Genomic DNA, 16,897 nt, shown 5'->3' with positions numbered 1-16,897 from the left:
TGACAGACCTAAAGCAAAGATTATTTACTGTAACTGTAAATAATGCTAACCTCAGAGTATGACAATGTTATTTCCATTTATCTAAAGTTCGATGACCAAGTAATAAATCAATCAGCAAACATTTACTAAACACTTACTATGTGCCAGGAACTGTGCTAAGCTCTGGGTATACAAATAAAGGAAGAACCATGTTTTGTGCCCTCAAGGAGCCCACATTCTAATGAAGGATACAACAAGCAAACAACTACGTACTTATAAGCTATAAACAGTTTAAATGTGAAGTAATCTCAGAAGAAAGGCACTGGGGGCTGGGGCAGAGGACAGGAAGAGGGAGAGTAGTGTACAGAAGAGATTTTGATTGAGTCTTGAAGGAAATTGGGAGACACAAGTAAGCAAGTAAGGAGGGAGACCATTCTAGGTTATGTAAGCCAGAAAATGAAAAGACTGTGGAGCTGGGAGATAAAAGTGTCTTATGTAAGGAACAGCAAGAAGGCCAGTCATTTAAGTAGAGTACATGGAAGTGAGTAAATATATGAAGACTAGAAAGGTAACAAGAAGTTAGATTGTGAAGGACTTTAAAAGGTAAATAGTGGATTTTATAAATGATCCTAAAAGCAATGGGAAGCCACTGGAGTTAACTGTGCAAGCGTGTGAGGGGAAGACTGGGAGGAGGGAGACAACATAATCAGACCTGTGCTCTAAGATGAACACTTACAACTGAGTGGAGGTTGTACTGAAGTAGAAAAAGAGTCAGGGCAAGGACACCAAACACAAGACTATTGTAACAGTCTACAAATGAGGGGATGAGGGCTTGTACCAGGGTGGTGGCTGTGTGCATGGAAAGAAAGGGACACACAACAAGTGATACTGTAGAGGCAAAAATGACAAAACTTGGCAACAACCTGGATAGGCAGGGGTGGGGTAATGTGAGTGAGGAGTCAGTTGAAGGTAACAAAGCTGTGAGTCTGGGTGGTGTGATAGGGACAGTAACATCTACTAGTGCTTTCCCATAGCATGGGTTAGGTCCAGACTTCCTTCCCTCTTGCATGTGGTTTAGTTTTCCCAAAAGAATTTATAGCTGTCACTGAGACCTGATTGGACCCTGCTTTATCTGACACTGCTTATCTAAGGGCATGAAAAGTCCCACCCATGTGGAGACTGTGCCTTTCAGACTTAGTGGGTACCTGAGACCAACTGAGTCACCATGAATGGGATGTCCCAGTGAAGACTTCTCAGTGTAATTAAGGTAATGAGTTCAGAAGGTAGGATAGGGTTAAGAATAGATTTCTGTAAGTTATTTTTTTAGTGCAATATATCAGTAGTTAAAATTTGTCTCGTGGTTAAGCCTTAACCCACTTTTTAATCTTATTCAAATGCGTCTTTGACCCTAAAAAGAATCTGGCTCCAGAAAACCCTTAAAAGGTTCCTTATCTACTCCCTTTATCTCCCTTTGACTGGACCTTACTCAGATGTCTTCCAGTTCTCTTCATTGTCTGTTCAATCCCTAAGACCTTGCAAAACAACTGTAAATTATCTTTTATGGTAAACTGGTTCCACAGTACAAAGTCTAGCCTAACTGCACATTTCTCATTGCTTCTTTGACATTATCTCAACAAACTAAGAAATCTAGAGATGTATGCTATGTCCTTTGTCTTATGTTAGAGTCCCGCGTGTGAGATTGTGAGCCGAATTAATGGATAGTTGGGGGAAGAGGGGGAATTCAACCATCAGGGTTATTTAAACTGACTTCTGCTTCTGCGTGTCACCTCCTCTCATCAGAGCCACTGATGTGGGGACACCCAAATCTTGAATTTGAAATGATAATAATAATAATAATAATAATAATAATAATAATAATAATTAACTTTCTGTTTCTCCTTGGACACCTCTGTGTTTTGTTTTATTTTTAATATGAGTGCATCCCACACACCCATAACTTGCCCTGATGACATGAGGCCCAGAAGTGTTTCCATAAGGAGGCAAAGGAGGCCACATCTGCCAAAGATGAAGATAAGTGCCATCGTAATTCAGTTGTATATCCTTGCTATGTCATGGTAAAGTAAACCTCCTTTATTTTGTAATCAAATCTGAACTTCTGAATCATACTCATCTTCCATCCCTTCCCCTCATAAATAATTATCAAGTTTTGTCAATTCTGTATTCAAACTTTTGATTCATCCCTTTTCTCCATTCATATGATGGTATGCCATACAATTTTAGGCCCTCACAACCTCTTGCTCGCACTGTTGCAACAGTTTTAATGGGACTCTTTTCCCAAGCTTCTTCTGTCTCTAATCTATCAACTGATGCTCCTCAAGCACATCTCTGATGTCGCTCCCCTAAATAACAACCTTCAGTGATTCTAGGATAAAATATAGAATCCTCTGCTTGGTATTTACAGCCTTTTACACTCTGCCTCCAGGCTACCTTTCCATTCTAAGTGGCTAATCAAATTAGTTTTATTTGCTGTTCTCAGAATTCAGCATTTCAATGCTCATCACTAAGCTTTTGAACAAGATTTAATAGTATCCTAGATTTTGAGCTGCAAGAGAACCTGGAGGTAAGAGCACAACCTTTTCATTTTACAAATGAGAAACCAGAACTAAGCAGGTTGAGTGACTTGCCCAAAGTTATACATGTAGTCAGTATGAGAGGCAGAATACAGGGCTTCTGAAAGAACCAGTGCTTCTTCCGACGTACCATGCCCACCAGCGGTAGGATTCCCATGAGTTGACTGTATACTTCCATGCCAGGAGAATGACAGGGAAACCTAATCTCAGTGGTTACAAAAACGTTCTTTTAGGAGGAAGTGGAAAGGCTTACATACTGGTATACACAATGCCTGCAACGGTTCTTGTACAAGTCATTAACACTATTGATTACAGTGTTCTTGACACTGAATTCACTGCATTTTGCAAGGAAATAGATATTGCCATGGTTCCTGGGACTGATCTGAGAAGAGGGTATACTGCCATATAATGTTAAAAATTAGACTATCTAAGCTAGACCTATACTCAAAAAACTGTTTAATTATGATAAACCATTTCTAGAACCACTGTCCTGTCTCAATATCACCTGGCCCCATAAATACAAATTATCACAATTTATTTGTCTGTGACTGAAAATGTTGTATAGTCACATTTCTCTCTATTCTCCACAAAAGTCCATTAAAGTGGTAAGGCAATCTGAAGAAATATTTCTTCCCCAATGAGGGAAGCAGATCTTAACTTCCACTTCAGTGATATAGCAGATAAACTGTTCTATCATCCCAAAATCATCTTCCCTTTTTTGCTTATATTCACTATGCTTCAAAGATCATCACTTCAACTTCCTTAATTTTTTACCCATTAATGAATGGGTAAATTAATGAAATCTCAACTCAAATTTCACCCCCTTCCTGCCTTCTACTTAAAAAAACAAGTAAGCAAACAAAAAATATCCTTGGTTTAACATTATCCAGCTCCTAGTTCAATTCAATTCAAGCATTTCTTAAGCACAATAAGGTGAAAATTGTAATGCTAGGTGTAAGAGATTCAAAAGATGAACTAAAATGTAGACCTCTGGAAAGTAATTTGGAACCATGTCCCTCAAAGTCACTAAACTGTCCCTTTCCTCTGACACAACTACACTAATAAGAGATCAAAGGAGGAGGAAGAATCTATATATACAAAAATATTTACAGCAGCTCTCTTTGTAGTAGTAGCCCCAAACTAGAAACTAAACGACAACCACTTAATGGAGAATGGCTAAACAAATTACAGTATATGAATGTAATGGAATATTGCTATGCCATAAGAAAGATAACAAAACAGTTTCAGGGGAAAATGCCTACTAAAATCCTACTCATCCTTCAAGACTCATTTCAAATGGATTTTCCTATGAAATTTGTCCTGCTCTCCTTAACTAAGTAGTGATCTTTCCCTCACTTGTTCTAATTGAACAGTCTGCATTGTTCATGTACTTACATCCTATGAACTAATGCAGCAAACTGAACAAAAGTGAAAGAACAATTTACGAATGATATCATTATAAAGAAAACCAACTCTGAAAAGGCTTTAGAACTTTGATCAATGAGTCTGATCAATCCTTATCCAGGACTGAAAATGGAAACATGCTACCTATTTTCTACCAGAGAGGTGATACTTAAAATGCTGAATAAGACATATAGTTTTGGACATGTCTATTGCCTAAATTTTTAGGCAATATCTATTGCTAAGCAATGCGTATTCATTATAGGAGTTTTATTTTTTAATTGTTCAATTGGGCGGGAATGTAAGATAATAAATGTGTATAAATAAAGAAAATGCAAAAAGCCCCACAGACCCTGTTCTCAAGAAGATTATAATCTGTCAGCTAAGGTAAAACACGTCCACAAAAAACTACAACACATTTTGAATATGATCAAAGCAATGTAGAGGCGAAAAGTACTTGGAGAGATTCAAGGAAGGAGACCTCATTCATTTCCAGTGTGAGAATCAGGGAGTAGGTACACCTAAACTGATTCTTGAAGGCAACAGACTGAATGTACCTCCATCAAGAGTAAGTTTTGATCTCCACTCAACAGGCAGAAATTCAACATGTGTTGCATGATTAGAAAAGTGCTTTTCTTCTATTTTTCTCGCAGCATCTCTCATCCTATTAAGAAAAAGGAACTCATTAGATTAAATTACAAATGGAACATTAAAACACAGTAAATTTATATTTCCCTCATTATATGTCACTAAGCTGTTAACTAAATTTTAGTTACTTTAGTTGCTCATTATTACTCCTCACCAATACATCCTAATTTCTAAACTTATTTATCCATGATTGCTCCCTGATGATTTTTCTTTTTTTTGCATCTTACTTTTATAGGTTATTTTAAAAGGTATTCAATTAGATTTTATGGATAATTCAGTCTCCCAAAGTTTGGCACCTTAGAGAAGATAATTATGTGTCCAAGTAAATTAATGATTCTCTTATTTTTATTCAAGATCGAAATTATAACACTTGATGTGTTTTCAAAGATTTCATCCTTAACAAATGTGAATATGAAAGAAGATAAGCACCAGTACTCAAAAACAGGATGCTTGAAGAAAAGAATCCTGGAATTGACTCCCACTATTAAATGTTAAGATTTTAAAATAATTTCTTCTCAGTTATGCATGAAAGTTATACTTTCATATTTTATTATACTATGACAACATGTTAAACACACACAAAACATATAACAACCCTTGAATTTAGAAGCAGTATAATTGTTGCTTTCATTTACCTTTTCTTGGAAGCACAATTGGGGTTCCATTTCAAGGAATAAAATCATCAGCACTGTGTATACTCACATCTTTCTAACAAACTGATCTGATTCCATAAACTATAAAGGCAATTATCATAATTTCTGATATGGTCATATAAGATAAGTAAGTATAAATATATACTGAAATGTCTGGCCCATAACATATCTTATGAAAATTACTATTTTTAAAGCTTTGGGTCTCGATAACTGGAAACACTACAATGATTTCAAAAGGTAGATGGCTGAGAAAACGTTCTATGTCTATAAATAAGACAAAACAACACTTTATTTATCATATAGGTGTGTATATTCATATAAAAATATTAATTTTCCCCTGGTGAAAAAGATAAAAATTTAAATGTTATCTTGTGGCTAATAGAGTTGTTAACAGCTTATACTGCCATGCTTAAACATAATGCAGTATATAACCTACTTTCATGAAACTTAAGTATTGCTATGTAATACATGCTAAATCCTTATTTTGGAAAAGGAAAGAATTTGAGAAATGTAAGAAAACTTAAGAGGTGATCTAGTTCAAATCTATTACTTTACAGAAGAAGAAACCAAGACCCAGAGATGTTAAAAGACTTGCCTACGGCCATATTGCTTGAGAGTCAGAGTCAGGATACGAACACAGTTCTTGTTTCTCAATCAGGATTCTTGCACTTGGAATTCTGCTGTGGTTATTTATTGTTAAATGGGACTGAAAAAACATTCCTCTAGTTCTATTCAATGGAATGGTTCTAAGAAAGAGGCCTGATAATGTAGAAATAATGGAACTATCTTCTAAGAATTCCACAGGGAACCAAGAAAACCAAAAGAAGTACATAATGTCTATAAACACGTGAAAATGTGTATACACACACGCATCTTATAGGTACAAACTCCATAAATAATGAAATGACACACTTTCTTCACTCACAAATACTCACTAAAGAAAATCATTTATAATTTTAACCTCAATACTCTTCCATCTTTTAAGTGACAGAGATGATAATACTGGAAAAAACAGACTGGTAAGCTAGGTTAGCATTTCTGTAAAGTGGCTAGCCACTTTCTTAAGTATATGAAAGCTTGGTTACAGTAAAGCAAAGCAAGGGAAAGTAAATGCATTAAATATTCCTAGGAATCACAGACATTCTCCAGGACTATATCCTAAGCAAGCTTTTTGTTTCCTCTAAAACAGAGGTTCTTAACCTTTTTTATGTTATGGACTGTTTTGACAGTTTGGTAAAGGCAATGGACTTCTCAGAATGTTCTTTTTAAAATTCATAAATTGAAGGAAATGCAAAATTCCATTTAGAGGTTTGTGAAAATAGAGATGTGATTTTGAACTTGGATGGGAATCTAAGTTCACAGACCCCCCTGGAATCTCCCCATGGAACAGAGGTTAAGAACTGCTCTAAAAGATAATCATGACCTGTCCAGTGTAGGTAGTGCCATGAAGCATAACCATATAAAGACTTCAAGAATACTAATGTGTTTTGAATAAATATGTTTTATTCAACTTTTGTCTCAGAGAACTGTTAACAAAGCACAAATCTCAGATATGCATGCCCCATTTAATATTATTAGGATAACAAATTAAGAAAGCTTAACCTCCTTCCTAAACTAATTGTATCTTTTAGATAGAGGAAAAAGATTTCACATGATAGTGATAGTCAAACACCAAAAACAATACAAATACAAGAACCAAATGCCTTTTAATGAAAATAATTTGTCAGTCCTTGTAGAACTGAGATGCCAGTCTTCATATACTGCTGTCTTCTTTTGATCAATAAATTTACTAACCTTTGCCGATTTTTAAAGATGCATGGTTGTTTTGACAAAATTCACTCAAAGCCTTGGAGAAGTTTAAGGCCATTAAAGTCAATTTCATCTCATGAATCCGCAGAGCTCTTCTTTCTTTTCAGAAGCAATGGGGTATAATCAGGGTAAATTGGAACCTTCACATCATGGAATACTGAGTTCCCAGGGGACCAAGCCGTGGAGAGGATTCTATTCCTGTTTGGAAGGTTTTTTGCAGATTACTAAAACCACGTTTGGCCAAAATGATGATGGGTGAAGAGGATTTCCTATTAGCTAATCTTCAATTTACATTTACACAGCTATATTTGAAGGACACTGCTGACGAATGATACATCAAACCCTTCCACATCATTTATAAGTTTTTCATAGACACTGACTAGTATTTGATTTTGAAATCAGTAAGATGGTCAGAAGCATCATCTTTATACATGAAATGTTACTTTCATGATCATATTTCTCATCAGGAATCTTATTAAACAAGATTTTGTAACAGTGTAGGCTAGGCATTATAATCTCTTTTAAATACTCTAAATCCAATACATATTTTTTCCTCCTCACAACCTCCCAAAGCTATTTTAGTTTTTTAAGTCTATGGTTTTTTTGTCAAGCTATATTCCACATGTCAGCATCGTATTCTTAATTTATCTGAGTAATAAAAGTCATGCTAAAAATAGTCATTAAGTCTCAACCACATCATAATGACTGAGAGTGGGCAGAGGTGAATAAGTGATTTAATACAGTGATTTAATCAAAACACATATATACAAATTTCTATTACTATATTTAACTTTTGTAATTATTAAATTTTAAGTAACAAATACTAGTTTAAAATTGTAAAACATGGAACCCACAGGGGAAATTTTGCAACTTGGGTCAAGAATATTTTAACTTATATTGGCAATATTGCTAACTGAACCTAGAATTTTAGAAATAATGTATTTTTCTCCTTTAGAAGCTTGAAAATTACATTCAAAACTATGAAGATTTATGTTAAGAAGTCTTATGTTTAGGTACCTAAATTGTATTTTTATTCCAATTCTACACAAGGCATTTGACTACATTTCTAGAATACTACTTCTGAATGATTGGCCCTACCCTTTGAAGTTCCAGAAAGATGTATGACATATGCTTGGGACTATGTCAGATCTCTTTGATATATACCAGAAAGAACAGGTGCATCTTAAGGGCTTCTCTATCTAAATCCCAAGATTATTTGTGTTTAAGTTACTATGATATTAAAACAAATGAGTAAATCCAATAATAATTACAGAAGCTGCCTATAAGATATGTAGGTAATGGCAGTCATGATAAAATATGGCACTAGTGCCTTTGATCATCCTTCTGCTTCCAGGTATTTCCCTTTCCTTTTCTTTTTGCCATTTCTTCTTCTTCCTTTTCTAGCATAAAGTTTCTAAAGTGAGGTCAGTGGTATGGCATAGTTCAGACACCAGAAGCTGGTAACAAGTGTTAGCTTAGCATGTGATAGAACAGGGCCCATACTTTGTTTCATAAAATAAGGTAATATTTATAAAGTGATTAGAATAATGCCTGGCAAGTGCATATAAATATTTTTATGTTTATTTTCTTTTATTATTAACAATTTTTGAGCACCCTTAATATATATGTATTTACGAATTATGTACCATGGACAGTTTGACTATCATGCATATGTAAAACACAAAATAACAATTAAAGATGAGATAAAATATAAAATAATTTTTATTTTGCTTTTTAATAGCTTACAAATTATTAATAATATTTGCAACTGAAAGTGTCATTATTTTCAAAAATCTTCACTTAAAAATCTTTGAAATGCATGAATTCAAAGTCCTGGTTCTAAGTTTAGATTATATTTCAATATTTCAATATTTGGTTCTAATGACTGTCACTGGTGGAACAGATGCCTCAGATTAAAGTTTTACAAATCCAAGTGGTAGAAGTGCATCCGTGCCTGCATCTATGCAAAGATTTTTGTTGACATTCAGCTAGTATATTTCCATTTTCTCTCATGTCAGTAAGTTGTACTTGCAGACAAATGTGAAATGGTTGCATCTTTCAACAAATGGCTTCAAAATCCACTGTGATTACCGGAAGACTTTTAAACATGTTGGGAAATTGTGCTTAGAGTTTTAAAAATGAAGATATGAGAATTTTGGCAGGTGATATATTTGGCAACAAAAGCAGTTTTTAAATGTCTTACTAATCAGGAAAGCTTCATACTACCATTAGCTATTATCTGAAGGCATAATACATACTTAGGGTGAAGTTCATTAATAAGAATAGATGTAAATCCATTTTTCAAGTAATCTTAGTGATAAATGAATTTTTTTGGCTGACTTCTTGTTAGATCTGATTATTCTAGTATTGCTTTTACATCATAATACGGCTAATGCAGAGTTACATACTGTAGAAGTAGAACTGTTATCTCTGCCATTTTCTTGTTGTTTACTTGTGTTGACATCATTAGAATTATTTTTGATGCGCACTTTATAGAAATACTTTTAGGCCACTTGCCTATTTGTAAGGGCTGTTATCAGTTAAAAATGAAATAATGTAATTTGTAAATCCATTTAACTGGGCATAACTTGTAGTGCTTTGTAATAATCTAAAAGCAAACGAAACAATTTGAGAGTCCCAATATCAACCCCTCCACTCTGTGGAATTTTCACTCTTCAGATCATATATTGAGATACATGAACATATGACATATAAAACAAGTGAGGGCACCAAGGTCAATCTACTTATTAAATAAAGCTAAAGCTTCATTTCTTTTGCTTTTAAATAAAAAATAAATAGAAGTTCTCATTCCCCCCCCCCCATTTAATACTACTACATTAAAACTAGCCTGGGAGTTGGGGGGCAGTTAGGTGGTACAGTGGATAGAGCTCTGGCCTTGGAGTCAGGAGGACCTGAGTTCAAATCCAGCTTCAGACACTTGACATTTACTAGCTGTGTGAACCTTGGGCAAGTCACTTAACCCCGACTGCCTCACCAAAAAAAAAAAAGACTAGCCTGGGGAAAGAAGACAGGAAAATCATTGGCAAATGCTGTACTAAGTTTGTCTGGATTTAGAAATACCTCAGTTATTCAGCAGACTTGTTTTTTACCAGTTGACAATGCTAATTTGATTTATGTATCCATATATAAGATAGAATCAGAAAAACCTCAGATTCTTTGCCAGCTATTCAAACCCTAGGAAAGTCACTTAACCTCTCTGTGCCTCAGATCCCTCATCTGTAATATGAGGGGGCTGTGTTTGATGACCTCTAGAGTCCATTCCAATCCTAAAGCTATGATCCTACAAGCCTAGGTCTCTTGCACATGCTTATACAAAATTTGCTAGGGATAAAATAAAATTTAAAAGAAATGGCACAAGCAAGATCTCAAAAAATTCTCTTCATACTCAATTAGTATCTACAAATGTTTATCTGCTACTGAGTGTGAAACTTCATTTAAGATGTACACTAATTTCATGGTTAAAATCATAATTTTAAAGACATAGTACCCATTTACACTCAACACAATACATCAGACATGCATAAATTACTGCTATATGATGCCATGGAACTGGTGGCAGATGTGGTTTTATGTGGTAACTTTTAAAAGTGAATGCTACAGACTTCTTGAAATTGTACTATTAATGTTTTAAGCAGCCACAGTGCTAAAGTTTCATGGAGTCACTTAGACTTCACAAAAAAAAATTAAAATTAGTGTTGTAGAATACTTTAATATGTATGCAATTTTTATAAACATATGTAAATATTATGTTTATATTACTAGGTTATATTAGGTTTTCCATTTTAATAATACTCTTCTATAGATTGTGTGTGAGAACTGCAATATACATAAACTATATACAATGGCAAAGGAAAAATGTTTCCTGAATTAAGTGGGAATTTAATTAAATCTCAGGGATCAATATATTTTGATTAAAGCAATGGAAAAAAATGATTCAACACCTAATGTGGAAAAAGGACAAATTTAACCAGAGTTGATTTATTCTAAGGGACAAGAGACACAGTAGGTAGTATACAGGCATATTAAAAATCCTGCAAGCATACATTTGGTCTACTTACTGCATTGGAACAATGAATTATGCAGGCAAGCAAACATTTATTAAATGTCCAGTACTTGCCAGGCATTGTGATAAGAACTGGACACACAAAGACAAAATGAAAGAATCCTTGTCCTGTAGGAACTTATACCGAATTACTTCCCTGAATAAGAACTTCCATTAACAGTGACATTCCTTTCCAAATGCTGGGCTGCCCTGTACTTGGGAATATTTTTTGTATCCTCAAGTCAGAGGCAGTATACTATAATAGAAAGAAAATTTAGAGTCAAAAGACCTGGTTTCAAACTCCAGCTTTACTACCTACTACTACCTAGGTGATTAGATAAGCATTTGTAATTTCTGAGCCCCAGGGCTGCTCTTAAAAAAAGAACATCTTTTAATGATGCCTTTATGTCATAATCATTTCAACTTGCTGTACCCTCCTGACCAAAACTTCCCATAAAATAAAGAAAAATAATTAAAAACAAAGACAGAGTAAATGAATCTAATAATGTACAGAATATTCTGTCCTAGTAGTTTTCCATCTTTGCTGTGAGGGAGGACATATATTTATCACTGTCTATGCACTAGTACTATTGTTAATATTTCAATTATCCAGATCAATTTCCTTTTAGTAATCTTGCCATATACATTATGGTAATTGGGTATATTACTCTTTTGGTTCTGCTTATTTCCTCAAGTTTGATTTCTCTTGATTGTCAATTACATATACTATAGCAGCTATTTTCCAATTGATAGGGTACCCTTTTTGTTTACAGATTTACCACAAAGAGTATATATAATTGCTATAACCACATATTGGATTCTTGGATTTTCTTAGAAATAGGTGCAAAGTAATGACAGTTAAGTAATTTTCTTGCATAATTCCAAAATGACATCCAGACTGGTTAGATAAACTTATAGCTCCACCAGAATCTGTCTTCCCACAGGTCTATCAACACCAACTATCATCTTTTGTCATCTTTGCTACGATATGCTTTAAGGTGAAATCCTGGAGTTACTTTAATTTGCATTTTTAAACTGTTTTTAGAGCATGTTTTCATATGATCATTTATAGTTTAAAATTCTATGTACTAAGGAATGACTCTTGGCATTATGTATTTCTTTCAATTTCCCATGCGCTTTATATCAGTTTTTTATGGGTAATTATTTCATGTATTTTTCTCATATATCTATCATTTTAAATTCTGCCATTGATACTGTTTATGCAAAATGGTCTTAATTTTATATAATCAAAAGTCTTTTCTGCCATTTCTGTGGTTGAGAATTCTTCCTCTAGCTATATATCTGTAAAAGGTACCTAATCTGAATGAGTTCACTGCTACCTTTTAAGTATATGATGTTTTATATTCAGGTTACCTATCCATTAAACACTATTGTGGTACTTGGTTTCTCTTTTAACCTGATTTATGTCACTTGACTTTCCAGTCTTCCTAGCAGTTCTTCTCAGAAAGAGAATCTTTCCCTCAGTAATTTATGTTTTTGGGTCTATCAAACATTGAGTTGCTGTTTTCAACTGCTTCTGTTTCTTGTTTATGTGTCTTGTCTTGATAGGTTAACTCCCACATATCTTATTTCTTTTTAGTTAAAAAAAAATGGAATTTCTCTTATTATTTTTTCTTTCTTTTTTTTTTTAAATTAATATCGTATTAGAAATGTTGGTTATGTTTTAGATTTATTTTGTACTCTCAAGAGCTGACCTGAGAATCAGAAAGACCCAGGTCCAAATTCTGTTACTCACAAATACATATTATTTGAACAATTCCTATAAGATTACAAATTGCAAAGTAGATCATATGATCTTCACTGGCAGAAGACATTTCCTCACAGGGAGTTCTCTTCAGTAATGTACACAACCCTTCTTCCTAATTTCTCTGTTACTCTTAAGAGCAATACCAGCCCTCTAGTTATCCAACACTAGATGAGACTTCTGAGTCATTCTTGACTCCTCACTCTCACCCTACGTATTCAATAAGCTGCTAAATCTTGTTGATTTTTACCTCTACACATTTCTCACATCCAACCTCTCTTCTCTCCATTCATTAGTTCAGGCTCTGATCACTTTGCAAGGACTACTGAAATACCTTCCTAACTGGTTCCTCTGCCTCAAGTATCTCTTCTCTCCAATCCAGCATCCACAGAGCTGTTAAAAGTGACTCTCTAAATAACAGTCATTCGACATGCAAATGTCCTAAGCACTCGTGTTACAAAGAAAGCAAAAATAATCACTACCTTCCAGGAGTATATGCAAGCAACTATGAGCACTGAAGATATATACAGAGTAGTTAGAAGAAAGATAATCTTTAATTAAGGCAAGCACTAATTAAGGGGATCAGAAGTAAGATGTGAGCTGAGTCTTGAAGGAAGGCAGGGAAGTTGGGAGGTGGAGGTGAAACACAGGAGACAGCAAGTAAAAATGCAATAAATCAGAAATGGCTTGATTGCAGAGGACATGGAGAGTAAAGTGTTAGAAGAGTGGAAAAGCCAAGTTATGAAGGGTTTTAAAAGCCAAATAGAGTATTTTATATAAAATCCTGTAGGTAATAGGGAGCCACTGAATAAGGGGAACAGGATGGGTACAGAAGAGGAACAGGACATGATATCGCCAGACCTGTGCTTTAGGAAAAACAGCACAAGTCTGAACACATCATGTCCTTACTTAATAAACTCCAATAGCTCACTGTCATCTCTATTATCAAATGTAATGACTCTTTTGTCATTTAAAGTTAACAATGGGGGCAGCCAGGTGGCACAGTGGAGAGACCAGCGGCCCTGGAGTCAGGAAGACCTGAGTTCAAATCCAGCCTCAGACACTTGATACTTACTAGCTGTGTGACCCTGGGTAAGTCACTTAACCCTACAGCCTACCCGAAAAGAAAAAAAAAGTTAACAATGAAAATTTATTAAGCCTATTTGCCACGTGTTATGCTAGGGCTGAGAATACTGATACAAGCAGAAATAAAAATAGTGCCTGTTCTCAAAGGGCTTATATTTTAATGGGGGAAGGCAACACATAACAAAAAGACGAAAGAGGGAAGACGAAGGTATTTCTCACTGCACTCCACAGAGAAATAGCAGAGTTAGGAGTGCACCTTCTGAGCCACAGATATTACTACTCTTCCCTCATTTTACAGTCTCCCCAAACTGGCCTTCTAATTTTACTCCATTTCTGGCTCTCAACAGCACTGGTTGTTCCTCGTGCTTCAAACAAGGTAAAAGATGAATAAGACTTTACCTGCCTCTGAGAACACCTAGGCCACTTTACTTACCTCTGAGAACACCTGGTCTACTTCAAAATTTAGTTCAAGCACTTTTTGCATGACACTTTTCATTACGTCCCCTAGCTGCTAGTGCCCTCACTCCTCCTAATTATCTTGGATTTTATTTATTTATGGTGCATACATACACATATATACATACACATAGTTGTCATCCTTGACAGAATGCAAGTTCCTTGATAACAAGGAATCCTTCATTTTTGCCTTTTTTTAGTCCACAGCACTTAGGAGAGTACTCAGACTGTTAAAAAAGTGCTTAATAAATTTTTGTTGATTGAATGATCCTGAAAAATATTTGTACCTGCCACCTAAAGCTATTTCCTTAATTTCTTCTCTGATTCATTTGCAAATGGAAAATTTTGCTTCTTTGCCAATGTTTATGCTTTCAATTTTGTGCTTTTGTCAAATAACTTGCTTTACCTCTACTGGAAAAGGTACTAGTGATCTTCCGATGCAAACTGCTGATTCTTCTATCACATAAAAATGTCCTTTCTGTGCCCACTCTTTTTAAAGCATATAAATATGAATGGGTGCTATGCTTTGTCAAAGGCCTTTTATGAATCTTTTGAAATAATCTTACATATTTTGTTAGCTTAGTTATTGATATGATCATGGAGAATGCTGCCTCAATGCTTAAGGGTTCTCATATCACTTGGTCATACTAAATTATTTTCTGGATATGCCATAGGCTTCTGGTGAGAATTTTACCTTAAAGTAGTTATTAATTAATGGGATTGTTCTATAGATCTCTCCCTCACTGGTTTGGATACCAGGCTCATGTTTTTCAAAAAATTGGTAGAATGATTTCTTTCTTTTTCTGAGAACAATTTTTACAACATAGATATTAACCTTTACCTTATGATAGAATTCACTCGTAAATACAAGTGGCCTGAGGTCCCCTCTCCTTGGGCAGTTAATGTACACCTTACTTATTTTTCTGAGCTTAAATTAAGGTTGTTATTCTTTATTTTGTTAATCTTTAGGTATTTTGTATTTTTGTATCTTGTTCTGGTCCCCCTAAGCATCCCCTTCCCTTTTAGTCAATATAATAATTAAGTTTTTAAGTAGCAAGGATGAGGGGGTAGTAGCAGGAAGTAAGATTGTAAAGGGGAACCTAGAAGTCTTGTATAAACCATCCCAAAGATCAAAAGAGCATAATTTACAAACTGTATCATATATTTACCAAAATTCACATACTGGTACCATGTGTGGAATCATTAGAAGCCTTCTAGGCACTGCTGTCATTGCTTTTTGGTCTTATGATATGTAAATCTCAGACAAATTCTAGACATCCATAGTAAAACCAAGAGAACACCAAACGGTATTGATAATTTTGAGATGTGGTCACATTAACTTCCAGTGCTCTATCCGCTGCGCCACCTAGCTGCCCCCAAGAGAGCCAAAAATCCTATAAAATGAAACCTACTTTAGCTGTTCATAGGCTTTTTGTGTTTTTCCTATTTCTTATTTCTGTAGGGCTTTCATGTATGTGAGTTCCAATAAGCGTTAGATACTAAAGCTTAATGATCTCAAGGCACACAATGGAAAAAAAAAGTAGGAAGAAAGGGGACCTAAAAGTACTACGGTCTCAAATAAACTTTCCTAATAGTGATCATGTATTTGGTGTTAGTTAATAAAAATAAAACCAGTAACTTATTGGTTTTAAGCATTATGAGTCAAGAGAACAGCAACCATATGCTTTCCTTTACTAATAAAACAGGTACCAATTTGACCACTTTTTCTTTAGCAGCTTTATAGGAATATGGTTGTTACAATGAATGTAAGGCTTTTCAGTACTTTGATAGAAGTCTTAGAACTCTGTGTGTGTGTGTGTTTGTGTAGACACATGAATGGTATGTCCCAGTGAAGACTTCTCAGTGTAATTAAGGTAATGAGTTCAGAAGGCAGTGTGAGAAATAAACTGTCAGAAGTGAAGGCTCCTCAATGGGTGAAATAATTCCTGATTACTACTTTCAAAATCCTCCCCCACTCAGACCCTGTTTTTAAGCACTTAACAGAAGGAATAAGCCCTGCCCCACCCCCAACCTTCACTGTTTGTCCTTGGCTTTGAATTTGGCTCCTGGAATGTAACCCCACCTCCCGGTTAAGGGGATAGGAAGAAACTCTCGAGCTTAGAATGTAAGCCCCACCTCCCGGTTAAAGGGGTAAGGGATGGTGGTGGGTGGAAACTTGTTTTCATGGTGGGCAGAGGTTTGCTTTTATAAGGCGGCCTCTGTTAGGCGGTCCCTCTCTCCACGTGTATCGGAGGAGCAGACAGCCATCTCCCGAGATTGTAATAAAGGTAACCTTTGCTTTCCACTTTCAGAAGTCTCTGAGTTTAATTTGGGTTAGGGTCGCTGTCCCCTACACACATCTCTAGGAGGTCTTTCCAGTCGGATCAGGGGATGAGGCTAACCATTATTATTATCACAATTATTTGATATAGTTCTAGAAAAATAA

The 16,897-nt window shown here is 35.2% G+C and overlaps 1 protein-coding gene across 4 annotated transcripts in view; it reads right to left on the bottom strand.

The window, feature by feature from the left end:
• Window positions 1–16,897, bottom strand: part of DDHD1 (DDHD domain containing 1) — a 124,947-nt gene that overhangs the window by 53,918 nt on the left and 54,132 nt on the right. For all 4 annotated transcript variants that reach the window (XM_020974832.2, XM_020974834.2, XM_020974833.2 and 1 more), the window contains one exon: window positions 4,529–4,635. In XM_020974832.2, the coding sequence (XP_020830491.1) occupies window positions 4,529–4,635 (107 nt within the window). The remainder of the gene's footprint in view (window positions 1–4,528; window positions 4,636–16,897) is intronic.

Source organism: Phascolarctos cinereus, unplaced genomic scaffold (genome assembly GCF_003287225.1).
Source record: "Phascolarctos cinereus isolate Bilbo 61053 unplaced genomic scaffold, phaCin_HiC Scaffold_3;HRSCAF=262, whole genome shotgun sequence".
Lineage (NCBI taxonomy): Eukaryota > Metazoa > Chordata > Mammalia > Diprotodontia > Phascolarctidae > Phascolarctos > Phascolarctos cinereus.
The sequence above is the reverse complement of the archived record's forward strand: the minus strand, read 5'-3'. Positions and strand labels throughout refer to the sequence as shown.